Here is a 14,358-nt window from a genome sequence, read left to right on the forward strand (position 1 = left end):
CCTCTGGTTATTTGCAGTGCCTAGTAGAGCTAGGCCACAGAGTCAGGCTTGGCCGGCAGGTTGCTAGCACACACTGCAGCCTGCATGGTTTACTGGGTAAATTAATGCTTTATGTCACCAATTTTGTAAGCTTAAGAGTCTGCATATCAGATATCGTGGGAACAACGGAGACCCACATTTCCATGGCCCAGCCTCTTCAAGTGTTGTTGACAGATGCTTAACACATTTTCACACACAAGAAGGGAATGGTGTCAGGAAACAGGGGACTGCACCCGTCTCTGCGGCTCTGCGGAGTTAGGAAGTACTCAGGGACCCTCTGGAAATCACGAAGATATTCTGCATTCTGAAACTTTGTGGGATGCTTCCCCTGTGAGCAGATGTTACCACCTCAGAGAGGGTGAGAAGCCAAGACAGGTTCAGGTGGACCCCGAGATCAGGGATTTGAAGCAAGAGAGACGACTAGGCAAGAATGAGCAGACACTGTTGTAGGTAATCTCACTGCACCGTGAACATGCAGGGCAAGGCATGCTCTGTGCTCTTGAGCCACTCAGAAAATCTCAGACACAAATCTAGAGATTTTGTCTAGTCTAAGAATTCCAAGCTTTTAGAGCTCAGGCACAGTTTCTTCAGGATAATAATAACCAGTGTGAAAGCAGTTTTATCACCCATACTTGGAGCTCACAGGATGTTCAGAAATGGGAAAACTGAGGCTGGCAGGGCAGATCCTACAGCCAAACCTGGGATGCATGCTCCAAATCCTCATTTCTTTCTACTCGCCCTGCCTGGCTCGGACACGCAGTGCTGCCTGAGACGACAGGGGCATGAGCTCTGTGGCAGCTGTTGCTGCTGCTCCTGTGAAGTGGCTTTCACCTGCTTTGGGGCTTTGCAGCACAAGACACAGTCAGGCACAGTGATTAAGAGACTGAGTTTTGAGGTCAGACAGACCTGACCTTCTCTTTCTGGTCATGCTGTTTACTAGCTGTGTGACTCTGGGCAAGTGGCTTGACTTCTCTATGCCTCAATTTCCCATACCTGTAATGTGGAGGAAGTAACACATGAATAAAATAGGCGAAGTGCCTACCTTATGGGGTTGTTGTGAGGGTTAAATAGGGAACTTGTAAAGTATTTAGCTTACAGCAGACATTCAATACATGGTAAATACATGAAAGAAAGTGTGGGCTTCTGAAACGCCCCTGAGTGTTTCTCATTGGTAATCCTAAATTGAGACTGCAACCTCCAGATATGGAACCAAGAGGCTTTTGCAGGAATATCATGAAGGTAATAAAAAAAAAACAGGAAGAAAAGCTCAATGAATACCACTTTGCTGGGAACAGCCACATATAGTTTGTTCATTCCTTTAATTTTTAAAAATGAGTAAGCAGACAACCATGTGCCCTTTGAATACCCAATAAAAACGTTCATTATACAAAACAGTACCTTTTTCATTTTTAATAATACTGTAAATATGTGCGAAAGGATGTATCGTTTCTAATGAATATCAAAAAAGTCTTCACAATGATGTTTGCCCTGCCCCACATTTTCCTCCCCACCCGCCAAAATTACCCAAATACTAGTAGGAAATTACAAAAAACAAAGAACACAGGCCCTCCCTCCACCCTGCCCCATTAGTAGTGTTCAGTGAGTGGAATGTTAAGTGCCACATGTATGTACAATGCGGTGTGTGGCAGGCAGGCTGTGGGGCTGTGCGTCTGTGAGAGCTGTCATGGGGGGGACCAGTAGCAGCAGCAGTGGGGAGATGCCTCCCCAGGACCTGTTGGGGGAAGAGCAGACAGCGACGGACAGGAGCAGGGCACCCAGCTGAGCACTGAGCTTCTGGAGTCCATTTCCTGGGTCCACCAGGTCAAAGAGCTCAGGGAGAGGCCAGGTAGGCCTGGGCTGTGTGTGCAAAAGGGAGACCAGAACCTGATGTCCTGCCTGCCTGGACAGCACCGGACTTCCCTTCCAGCAAACTCAGAGTGAGAGGGGGGCTGGCTGCCCAGAGCAGGGAAGCTGGGAGTTTGGGACCTTTTAGGTGAATCAAACACAGGTTTATTACAGGAAATGAAAGCCTCAGTTTGAACAAAGCTTGCATTTCCACCAAATAAAATTGGGAACATAAAGGAAAAGGATAAAGAATGTACCTTCCCTGTCCCCGAATAACTCAAAATCCAAGGCAGAGGCTTAATGTCAAATCCAATTAAAGAAAAAAAGACAGAGATCAGCCAGAGAGGTCTGAGCCAGCCAGCCTCCTCACAGACCCCAGGCCTGCAGGGCCGAGGGACAGGGAGCACAGCCTCCACTCCAGGGGGTGCTGGGGCTTCTCAGCACTTGCTGGGAGAGATGCAGGTGGGATGGCTCTGTAAAACGGATAAGGAAGAAGCTTCTGTGAAGGTTCCAAGGTTCTGCTGGTGATAGAAAGGATGCAGAGGGAGAGGTATCAGGATGGCGGGGGAAAGAGGAGGGCCTGTGACAGCCAGAGGGAGAAGACGTGGCAGGGGCATGAAGAAGGGCCCAGAGGATGACACCCGGCCCTAGGCCTGCCTGTGGCTCCTTCCCCTGGGAGGCTGGTGGCAGGTTCTACAATGTAGATCCTGGCTGGGGCAGGGGCAGGACAAATGGCCACAAACAGAACAGAGGCTGCTTCCTAAGCCTGAAACCCAGCACCCAGCCAACTACAACCAGCTCCACTGAGGATGGAGAGGCAGAGCTGAGGGTGAGAGCAGACAGCGCAGGAGGAGCCTGGATGGGGGCCAGGACCTGGCTGGTCTCCAGAGGAGAAAGTGTTCATGGATGAAATCAAACTAGAGTTTTGGGAAAACACACATCACCACTACATTGCCTCCATGATGAACTCGATTTAAAATAAGCAGGCGGAGGGTGGGTACAAGGATGACTGCCTGAGAGTCTTCAGAAAAATCCAAGATGAAGGGCAGATCTGCAAGCCAGCGAGGCATGCAACGAGAATCCCCAAGAGAAGCTGCCAGGCCAGGAAGGACCTCACCTGATCCAACCCTCCTACTTCGGAGACAGGAAAACTGAGGCCAGGGAGTGGAAGGGAGTACCCAAGGTCACTTAATGGGGTCAGGGTGGAAGGGTGCCTGCAACCCAGGAGTCCTGAGTCTGGTGGGACTTTTCCTTCTCTGACATAGCCCTGCTGTCTGCAAACCCACTGCTAAGAGGTGGGGGACGGGAAAGGGAGGGTTTGGAGGAAAAGCCCCCAGCCCCACTGGGTGTGTGAAGGAGGGGTGGCAGCCATGGTCAGGAGCAAACACGGGGCAAGGATTGTTTGACTGAAAAGGCTGACACAGGAGGTCAGGCATGGCTCCCACCCCACCTGCCCACGGCCCAAGTATAAAAGTTTGACCATATGATACATTTCTTCTTAACCCCTAAAAAACACTGGTTAAAACTGTCCTAGCACAAGAAGATTCTGCTAGTCCCTGTACAGTATTAACTCTTCACAATGTTACTTACATGATAACTGGGGGTGAGGAGGGGAATGTGACTTTAAACCAAAGTGTACATGACCACCTTAAAATTAACTTGTTAATAAGTCCTGTGCAAAACGAGCAAGCCTCTATCATTAGGTGAAGTACGTTTCTCAGGTATTCACTTGTACACATGGGGAAGGAGAAGGAAGCAGAGGCGTCGAGGTGGCAGGTGGACACTCAGAAGTGCGTCTCCTTCTCTGTGATGGCTGCAATGGTCCCATCGCCCTTGAGTTTGGCATCACAGTCATTAACCATCACCGTCCGTGGGCCTGCCCCAAGCTTGCCCCTCATTTTCAGATCAGCACTGGGGATCGTCAACTTCCGGAATTTCTAGTAGTTGGAGAGGAGAAGAGCTGTCAGAGAGCAGCTGCCAGGGTCCTGGGGCCAGCCCCGGCCTCTCCCGACCTCACAGGGAACACAGGGCGGGAGGGCCAGGGGAGCATGGAATCATTGGACTGAGGTCTGGGCCCCAGCTCTGCCACTTAGGGCTCTGTCCTGGATGACGAATTGAGCTCCTGGGTCTCAGTTTCTACTTCTGGAACATGGGGACAATGGAGATACCCATTCCTAGCTTTTGGTGAGCAGTAGGGCGTGTTGAAGTGCTCTGCCTGTCCTCAGCCTACTGCAGGTGACTAGGATGAGAGTGGCAATCAGGGCCGACTGTCCCTTCCCTTCCCACTGGTAGAAACAGAGCAGCTGGGGTCTGTACTGCTGAGAGGCCACTCCCCACCTGTGTTGGGCAAGTCACTTAACCGCTGTGAGTTGCTTTTTTCTCGTCTGTGAAATGGGATAACAGTATCTGCTGGCAAAGCTGTTGTGAGGGTGAGCTAAGGCACCTCCAGGGCTGTCTATATAATGCTTGCTGGATAAATGGAAGCATTTCCCACAAAGGGGATGTCATCACGCTGCCACCACCCAGGGAAACAAGTGGTATGTGCCATGTGCTCCTTGGGCCACAACTCGAAGATGCAAACACTATCACCAATGCCAGTATTCGCAGCCTCACACCACCTTGTGAAGTGGCTGGCACTGGGCTGTGGGATGGAATGGCTTTCGTCCTCACTACACTAATGAAGTGGGTGGCCACGGGTACACTCCTGATGCTCACTTCTGCTGCCACAGCCCTGCCTAGGGGTCTCACCCTCATCTTCCTGTATGTCTCCTTCCTCACCCCAGTTTTCTTGGGAGAAGACATGGTGCCAGCATTTAAGATGTCTTTTCTGGGCATAAACTCTTTCCCCCAGAAGGCTGGGAAGACTTTTGGGTGACTGATTTCTCATGATCAAGGGTCTGTTTTCTCTTCCAGATCCTGCCATGCCTAGGAGGCTGAACCTAGATTGTCCTCGTGGGATTCACAGGTAGACTCATCTGTGCTGAACACCTCCTATGTGCCAGGCATGGCACCAGGATCTTGATATAGGACAGGGGTTAGGAGCATGGGCTTGGGAGCCAGGTGCCTGGGTTTGAACCCCAGATCTACCACTTAACTAGAGTAAGAAACTTAACCTCTCTGTGGCTCAGTTTTCTCATGAGTCAAAGAGGGATAACAATGTGGTACCTGCCATCTAGGATTGTCTGGAGGCTCAGATTAGTTGATTTAGCCACAAATTAGCACAGAATATCAATCCTCATAGCAACTCTCTGAGGTAAGGGCCATGGATGTCATTTTTCTTTCCAGATCCTTCCTGTCAGTGTCAATTGGCAGAACTTCTGGAAATGGAGGGAAGTGGACTCACTGACACAAGTTCTCCCAGGAAGGAAGGGCTGGGAACCAGGTCTGACTGCCTCCAAAGACTTCGCTGTCTTTGATAAACCCTGCTCTCTGTGCAGGCAGGTATGTGAGCTCAGGGAGATGGAGGGAACTCAGCAAAGTTGCCACTCCTCCCTGCCTCCCTCCAGTCCACACAGGGCTGAGAGAATCTCTGGAGGACTCTCCAGGAGGTGCTGGCATTTCTAAATACCAAAAGGCCACTTGAAAGTTTGGGCAGGGATCTGCAGTGGTTGAGGTGTTAGGGCAGCAGGACCACTGTCCTCTGGACATGTTTGGTCCCAAATCAGGATTAACCAACTGCCCTTGACCTACATTCCCTGCAGATGCCAAGGAGCCTTACTTGCTCTAGGAGCACAAGCAGGCTTGCTCCTGCTGGCTGGATGCATAGCTTTTTCCAGAGCCTAGGCCTCCCGGTGGGCAGGCCAGTGATGCAAAGCCAATTCTGAGTAGGCAGTCACGTTTGGGTATGTGCACATACACCCCCACTCCCACCTCATTCTGACCTTGTCTTGGGCAACCAAGGTCAACCCCTGAGATCCCTGGGGTGTGGTGCTGGGGCAGAGACAAGGCTCTGCAATGGAGTGCAGCCAGCCCAGCTGAGGAACAAGGCCATAAAGCTCAGGGGATGAGAGCACAGACTCGGGGGTATCCGCTTCACTGCTCAGAGGCTGTGTGCCCCTGGGCAAGTCGATTCACTTCTCTGTGCTTCAGCTTCCTTGTCTGTGAAATGGGGACAAAGAAGAGCCTCCACCTCACAGGATTGCTGTGAGGATTAAGTGGCTCAGTATTTGTAAACTGCTTAGAATAGTGTCTGGCACACTGCAAATAGTTTGCTAAATGAGGAAGAAACTGACTCAAACCATCTGATCCGCCAGCAGGTGGGAAAGGAGAGTAAATAGAGAGCGAGCGCTCTGGAATAAGGCTGCTTGGGTACAATTCATCTGCCACCGAGAGGCCCCACACTGCGCCATGCCACTGCGGGGAAGTGTCCAGACCAGGCAAATCCACGGAGACCGAAGGGAGACTGGTGGCTGTCTGGGGGTGGGAACAGAGTTAACTGAATTGGCGTGAGGGATCTTGTTAGGGCGGTAAGAACGTTATAAAACTAATAATCATGATAAATGCCCTATGCTGAAAGTTACTTAAAAAGCACTGAACTGTATAACCCAAGTGGGTGAATTTTATTGTATTTAAACATACATCAACACAATTTGTTTTAAAATTTTTGGTTTCCACTATGGAAAACAGTATGGACTTTCCTTAAAAAATTGAAACTAGAACTACACTATGATCCAGAAATTCCACTTCTGGATACTTATCTGAAAACAAGGAAGACACTGGCTTGGAAGGACATATGCACCCCATGTCTACCAGAGCCCTATTTACAAAAGCTAGTAACCTCAGTGTGCATCAGCAGCTGAATGAATGGGTAAAAAAAATGTGACCCCCCCACACTAGATTATCATTCAGCCAGAAAAAAGGATGTCCTGCCATTTGTGACAACCCTGAGGGCATTATGCTGAGCGAGCTAAACCAGACCGCCAAAGACAAATACCACCTGATTTCACTTACAAGTGGAATCTAAGAAAACAAAACAACCGGGTTCACTAATATAAAGGGCAGATTAGTGGGTGGGCAACTGGGTGAATGGGGTCAAGAGATACACACTTTCACTTACAAAATCAATAAGTCACGGAAATGCAATATGCAGCACGCTGACTGGAGTTAGTAATATTGTACTGCACATTTGAAAGCTGGTCAGAGAGTAGATCTTAAAAGTCTCATCACAAGAAAAACTGTGACTGTGTGAGGGGATGGGTGTTAACCAGACTGACTGTGGCGACCACTTCACAACATGCACGGACTCTGGGCCATTATGCTGTGTTCCTGAAACCAATACAATGTATTGCAATTACATCTCAACAAAAATACTTGGTTTGCTAATTGTGGGCCCTGTGGCACTAATTTTTGCTTGAATAGCAACTTCTTTGAGCTTTTGTCTCCACCTATTAAATGCAAAAAAGGATGCCAGCACCCTGGTTTGCTCTGAGGACTAAAGAATATACAACCTGTAGAGAACCTAGTACCGTGAGTACATGGGATGGGCGTCAGTCCCCAAATGTCAGCTCTTCCTTTGCCATGGGAGTGGGGTCCTTAATGCCTTAACAGAACAGTAAGTGCTAACCTTGTCCCTCCCTGCTCCAGGTGCTGGTCTAAGTGCTTCCCTTACATGAACTCAGAGAGTCCTCACAAAAAGCTCTGTAAGTTAGGGTCTGCTGCTGCCCTCATTTTGCAGATGAGGAAACTGAAGCTGAGCTCAGAGAAGCAGGCTCAACCCTGAGGCCTCACAGACATGTCTCTACAGTACTGGTTGTGGTGAACACCCGTTCAAGGAGGATCTGGCCACAGCTTCGCTGAGAGGCATACAGGAGCCTGTTCTCATCACACCCATTGTCCAGATGAGGAAACTGAAACCCAGAGAAGTGCCCATGGACTCAACCCCGCTCACCAGCCTGTTCTGAGGCACAGCCAATTCCTGTCCTGCACCTCACCCCTCTTGGGGCTGCCCTTGCCGACCCCTCCTCCCCCCATCTTACCTCAGGCAGTGTCCCCTCTGTCTTCCACACCTTGATGAAGATCCAGAGGGGGATACACAGCATGGAGGACAGGGCCATGAGCCAGCCTATTCCATAGCCCCAGGCAGGGTAGGTGTAGACGTTGTTATACTTGAGAGGCTTGTACTTGACCAGAAAGAAGATGAAGATGCCCTGTGGACAGATGGGGAGAGGTCCCTGGGGCCAGCATGCAGGAGGCCAGGAATGGAGAGGAACTACCCCATGTGACAGCCTCGGAGAAGTAAGGCTCTGCCCTGGTCCACAGTGAGTCTAAGGCCATCCCACCAGCATTAGACACAGAGGAAATGGACCCCCACAGATTCCGGGACCTCACAGGGCTCTGAGACTCTTCTACCCTCCAACCCCCTAGAGCCTCATCCCCAGCCTCTGCCCAACCAGAAAGTTTTATTTTTTCCTAGCTATTTCTGGGGACTGGTTTCAAAGCTGCCTTTCAGAACTGCAATGGTTTGTGAAGATGCTTTGAGATACTTCCAGTGCCAAGACCTGGGTGAAGAACAGTGTGGTTGTTTTTTTATTAAACATCAGCTCACAAAGGCCTCTGACCCCATGATCTGGTCTGGGGGAAGAGTATGAGCCCCAACTTGACCCTCAGTTGTGCTGCTTTCTCAGTTAATAACAAAGCCAAATGTCTCTCAAGTGGCCCTCGGCCCCCATGGAGGGGGGGGTCACAGCCGCCCAGTTTGCAGGTATAGAATCCGAGGCTCTGAGAAGGGAGGTGACTTGCTTACAGTCACACAGCAAGCTGGTGGCACAGCTGGGATCCTGGGGAGGACCCTCTCTTGCTGAGCCCAGAGACTGCCCTGCCTCCACTTTAGGAAGATGTAGGGTGCCTCAGACTTTCTCAGTGCACAGAGGGTCACTCAGGCATCGTCACCTCCTCATTTACAGCTCTGCCAGGTCTGGGGCTCTGGAGTGGAAAAGTGGGTGCAGGGTGGGTGGACACTTACTGCACAGATCCCAGGGGTCACGACCTTCCAGCACCATTTAATGAGTGACAATGGCCGATAGCCAATCATGTCTTCGATGTTATCATAGAAGCGGTTGCTTCCTGTCCCGAATAAAACAGAAGGCACACACACCTGATAATTCTGTATAAGACTCAGCGGGAAGGCTAGGAATGTTTGCTTTCCCTGGCTGGACACAGAAAAATTGTGGCAGGGACCTTATTCATTACTCCTTAAAACAACTGGGATGTTATACCTATGTGAGGTTTTAGGATGAACTATAGAAGGAGGGATTCTGGTCTGATATTGGGAGGACCCCTCCTGACCTTGGGCAGTGAGGCCCAGGAGAAGGTGAGGAGTTTGTGGGAAAATGGTAGAAAGTGGTCCCTGGAGAAGCAGGGCAAGATGCTGGCTGACTTGCCTGGAGGTGGGGGTCAGGGCTCTAAAGGCCTAGACCTGGCTGGGCTGCTAATGAGCAGAGTGGTCTGCAGGGTCATCTATTTCTAAAGCAAGTTCACAGTGGGAATATCCAGCACCATCAAACCCAATTCACTCCAGAACCAGGAGGACCACGAGGACCAGGAGGCAGGTACTGACTAAGAGCCAGGCACTGTGTTACCTGCTTTGCCTGCATTATCTCCAACTGGAGACATGGTGCTGATGACCTCATTTTGCAGATGGAAAAACTAAGTCTCAGGGGCATAAGGATTAGCCCAAGGTCACAGTCCCTAAGCCTGAAACCCCTCCCTGTTCTGTGGATTTATAAAAGCAGGAAGGTATTTCAAGCAGGAAGAGCCAAGGAGTCCCTGAGGGGAAGGAATGAAGTTGACATTGACGGAGATAGGCCACAGAGAACCCGAGCCCACCCCTGCCCTTGGCGCCTGTGTCCTGGGCACGGATGTGGGCCACCGCAGTGTGGGTGGGCTTGGCTTCTACTTACCATACACCCAGCCAATGCAGACACACTCAAAGATGGCCACAAAGAGAAGGCACATCCCACTGGCGGCATAGGAGTCAAAGAGCTGGAAGATGTACATGCCTCCCTGTGGGGCGGAAGGACAGACACATGGACAGAGGGATGGACAGACACACGGGGGAGCAGGGTCAGCCAGCTGGCCTTAGAAAGGACCCCCTGCTCTGCCCTATACCTACCATCAGCCAGAAATCACTTCCTCCTAGGCAGAATGCTTCTCCCTAATCCCTAGAACATTGCACCCTCTTTACCTGAGCATCCCTAAGACACCATCCTCTGGGAATTGCTGGGATTGTGATGGTCTCTTATCTTTGCTCCCCAATGCCAGAAACAACACAGAAAACCAGAGCCTGGAGGTTGGACAGCCTCAGCACCTCTCCCTGATGGCCCTAACAGCCTCTCCCACTGGCCTCCTGGCCTCCCCCAGCCTTGCCCTCTCCAAACCTGCACACCAGCTTTCACAGGGACCTTTCTAATACGCCAATCCAACCACATCACTCTGCAGTTTAACATTACCTTTGGGCTTCCTTAAGGCTGCCAGTCAGGACTGCCCTCCTCACGTGGCCTCATTACCCCTTATCACTCGCCACCTGCAAAATGCTCCCTCCGGGACAGAATGAGGGACAGTCTCACCTTTGCACATGCTGTTCCCTCTCACTTGTAAGTTCCTTCAAAGTTCCACTCCAATGCTACCTCATCCAAGAAGCCCTCCGTGACAGCCTCATTATTTCTTTGGGCCTCCACTGCATGTTTTTATGAACTCAGAATTTAAAAAAGTATTCCCTTTTCAGCTGCTCAGGTAGTGCTGAGCTCCAGCTGGGAAGGTCCACATGTGAGGACCCTCTCTATGGCCCTCATTACAGAGTCTGGCTCACAGCAGGTTCCCTATGAGTGCGAAATGAACTGTGTAGAGTGAGAGACTATGGAGGAGGGACTTTGAGTGGCTTGTCTACTGTGGTGTCCTCATTCTGGCTCAGGGCTTGGCACACAGCAGGTGTGCAACCAATCTGTATAGGACACAGGAGTGATGTGGACCAGCTCTGTAACACACAAATCTGTGATGATTAAGTTCCATGGGAGGCCCAGGAGGTGACACTCAGCTGGCCTATTACAAAGCAGGCACCATTGTTATCCCCAATATTCATATGGGAAAACTGAGGCACACAGCAGTAACAACACTTGCTGAAGGTCATCCAGCTAGCCAGTCATGGGGCTAAGGATTGAACCCAGGTGGCCATGCCCCTAACCACTCACTACTGCCTCGGCAGAACATAAGAAATTTGTGACCTATTTTTCCCCCTAGAGCTGAGCTTTAACCATCTAGAAATGAGGGAGAAGATCCTGCCAGCAATTATTGTGAAGGCCAAGGCCAACATGGCCCATTTGGCAATTTGAACTTCCCCTGTGTGATTGTGCACAGATATTCCTCCGTGGAGGCAGAAGGTTGGCATGTGAAGTCATGGTTTCAGGCAGCCAAGTCTTGGCTTCCTGCTGGGCCCTGGGGGCGGCAAGGCACCCTTGGGCAGACCCAGAGCCTCAGGTGGAGGGTGGACATGAAGGCTCTGCAAGCTGGTAGTACCCAGGGCCAGAGGGCCACTAAGACCTTGCACCTGCCTGCTCCATGTCAATGCCTGCTCTTGCAGTCCTGTCCTCATCAGCCTCTTTAACACATCAGGTCTACTCTCCCCAATTTGTGTGTGACAAAAGACTCTACTTTGTGTAATTAATCAGCATTTAATGAGGCCCTGCTCACAGCAGCCCCAGTTTTCCTGCCTGGGGAGAAGCTAGATGGAAATGAGAAGTGCCACACCATTCATTTGCTCAAATGCTGATTATCACTCCTATTAATGTGACAATGACTAGGAACAGTAATAACACCAGCCACCTCACAGCAAGTGCTCACCCTGAGGGCACAGGGCCTGCCAAGGTCTCTCTGTGGACCTCAGGGTCTGGTAGAGACAGGTAAACAGATGTGTCTTTGTAACAGTGGGAGGGAGGCTGGGCTGAGCCTGGAACAAAATGCTGTGGAAAAGGAAAGCACAGAAGGCTTCCACGAGGTGGTGGCATTTGGTTGAGAAGTAGATGATGAGGTTCAATAAGCTGACCTTAGTACCACAGCAGCTGCTGTGACTGATTCTGATTTCTCTCATTCCTTTCCCTGTTTCTTATAAACTTCTTGTCTCTAGGCAACAGGTTTTTGTTTGTTTGTTTTGATTTTTAAATTAATTTGAGTGTCTGGAGAAAAATATTTAATGTCACCTTCCCAAGGTACTTGAGAAGGTATCTCAGACAGGATGGCTGCAGGAGGGCGAGAGAAACGATTTTATGAAGCAATCTTAATTTTGGTGATCATGATGAACCCCTCCTCACCCACAGGCCCATTAGGAAGATGGGTACACAGGAGGGCTGAAGCTAGAATACATAGTGCCTGAAGGTGCCAAACATCATCAAAAGTGTATTTGTTGCCTGCTATGCTCCAGGAAAGTCTGCTTGATCTTTAGCTCAATAACGGTAACTAGTTGAGGTGTCTGTAGCTGACACTGTCCCCGTTACCCCACGTTATTGTTAGGGGTGGCCCTTGCATCCAGAGTCCCAGAGAATCCCAGCAGTTCCCTCTATGAGCTTTATGCTCCTCTGGTAATGACAGCAGTGACCTTTAGCTGAGCATTTACACATGAAAGATGTCGTGCTGAGACTTAATGAAAGCTTGCAGGAGATTCTGACAACACCCCATTAGACAGATAAAAGAAATGAGTCAGCACAGAAGGTCCTAGACCTGGCCATGGTCACACAGCCAGTCCTTTTCAAACTTGGGTATGATATCAGACCCCCCTAACTCGAAGCCTGGGCACTCCCCCCTGTGCTGCGCTGACCACATCACTTAGTCTGTCCATATCACTCACCTCTGTTAACATCACGAGGCCCAGAAAATAGGAGACAACCGACAGGGCCAGGATAAGCAGCTCTCGCCGATAGCCCCTCCGGAAGATTTTGGGGTACATGTCCACCACGGCGGTCACAAGGCTTTCTACACACACAAACTGGACAGGCAGATACAATGATGTGAAGCCCAAGATTAAGGGCATTTTAGTGGCCCTGGCTGTGGTGAGCACAGGGGGCCTAAACCCTGGGCTTCCCCCCTTGGGTTTACCTTCATTCCCATACTCATTCACACAGATGGAGGGCCTGGGAATACAGCCACAGTCACAGCTCGTACAGGGCCCCAGCACGTCCATGTAACAGATGAGGACACTGAGGTTCAGAGAATGGAAGTAACCTGCCCAAGGTCACTTAGCAAGGAAGTGGGCTGGGTCAGGACCCGAACTGGTCTCTCTTGACTCTAAAGCTACTCCTTGTCCCCCACACTGCCTGTCAAGGGCCTCTGCTGGGCCCTTATCTGGGGTCAATGACTTAAATGAGACCAGTCTTTGCCTGAGAGGCAAGACAGGAGTCCTACGAGCTGAGTGCTCTGTGGGTGGCAGGCTCTGGTCAGTCTCGGCGGGCAGGACTTGATTTGCTCGTTCTTCAGGACTGTGATAGTCCCCCACCTTCTGCTTCTGGTGCCCTGTGTTCTGCTGGGTGGAAGCACCCAGAGCTGAGCCAGCACCCAGCCCCGGTGTTGCCACTGCGTGAGTCTCTGGGCCCAGGCAGACTGGGCAGGCTCAGACAGCAGAGCTCAAGCCACTGAGCATCTGGGTCCCACCATAGTGAGGCAGGGCCAGGCACATGGCATCAGTTCCATTCCCATTTACCCACCAACATGCAGCCCAAATATCCCTACACACCAATCATCCCTCCCCGGGCTCTCCCAGCACCATGGGCAGATCTCCTGCATGTGCCCTTTCCTGACCCTCCTTGCCCTCTTCCCTCTCCTCTATGCCCAGGCCACACCCCTCACCCCTTGGGGGCCCATGCTTGCTTACATGTGTCTCCTTACACCCATTTCCAGTGGCACAAAGAAGATCCTCAGAAAATGTTTGATAAATAATAATAAAGTAATAATGTAATAAAGTAATAACCATACACATGGTGCGTGCTGTGTGCCGGGCTCTGTTTGAAGCAGTAAACAGATATTGATTTAATTAATCTTTATGTGGTAAGTACTCTTATTATCCCTGCTTTGTAAGTGAAGACACAGAAGCATAGGAGTATAAGCAACCCGTCGAGGGCACAGATGTATTACATGATACAGCCTGGATTTGAATCAGGCAATATTGTTCCAGTGGCTGGGCTTTAACCACTGTGCTGCACTATTGGGAGGGAGGGAGCTATAAAGGATTCTTTTGCTGGTCACTATGTGGGGTGTTCCCCATCCCTGGAGCCATTTCTTGGTCCCAGATCCTTTATGATTCATTCTACCTCCTCAGAAAAGGTATTTGCATCCTCATTGTGCAAAAGGACTACAGCACAGAGGGAAGCGACTAGCCCAGAGTTACACAGCTGGCAAGAGTTGTGGGGCTGGGACTCAAACCCAGCCCTGACTACAAAGCCCAGGCTCCTACCTTCCCAGCTGCCCTGCCCCTACAGCAAGAGGGGCTGTGCT

At 50.6% G+C, this 14,358-nt stretch overlaps 1 protein-coding gene across 1 annotated transcript in view; it reads right to left on the bottom strand.

Moving 5' to 3' along the window:
• Nucleotides 1-1,339: 1,339 nt before the first annotated feature.
• SLC6A11 (solute carrier family 6 member 11) overlaps nucleotides 1,340-14,358 on the bottom strand; it is a 133,761-nt gene continuing 120,742 nt past the window's right edge. Inside the window, exons 10-14 of the mRNA XM_045832397.1 lie at nucleotides 12,719-12,856; nucleotides 9,783-9,885; nucleotides 8,846-8,946; nucleotides 7,860-8,030; nucleotides 1,340-3,821 (exon numbers count right to left, since the gene is read on the bottom strand). Coding sequence (XP_045688353.1) covers nucleotides 3,669-3,821; nucleotides 7,860-8,030; nucleotides 8,846-8,946; nucleotides 9,783-9,885; nucleotides 12,719-12,856 — 666 coding nt within the window. The 3' untranslated portion in view covers nucleotides 1,340-3,668. The remainder of the gene's footprint in view (nucleotides 3,822-7,859; nucleotides 8,031-8,845; nucleotides 8,947-9,782; nucleotides 9,886-12,718; nucleotides 12,857-14,358) is intronic.

Source organism: Phyllostomus hastatus, unplaced genomic scaffold (assembly GCF_019186645.2).
Source record: "Phyllostomus hastatus isolate PE091 unplaced genomic scaffold, TTU_PhHast_1.1 phas_contig_16, whole genome shotgun sequence".
NCBI classification, from domain to species: Eukaryota; Metazoa; Chordata; class Mammalia; order Chiroptera; family Phyllostomidae; genus Phyllostomus; species Phyllostomus hastatus.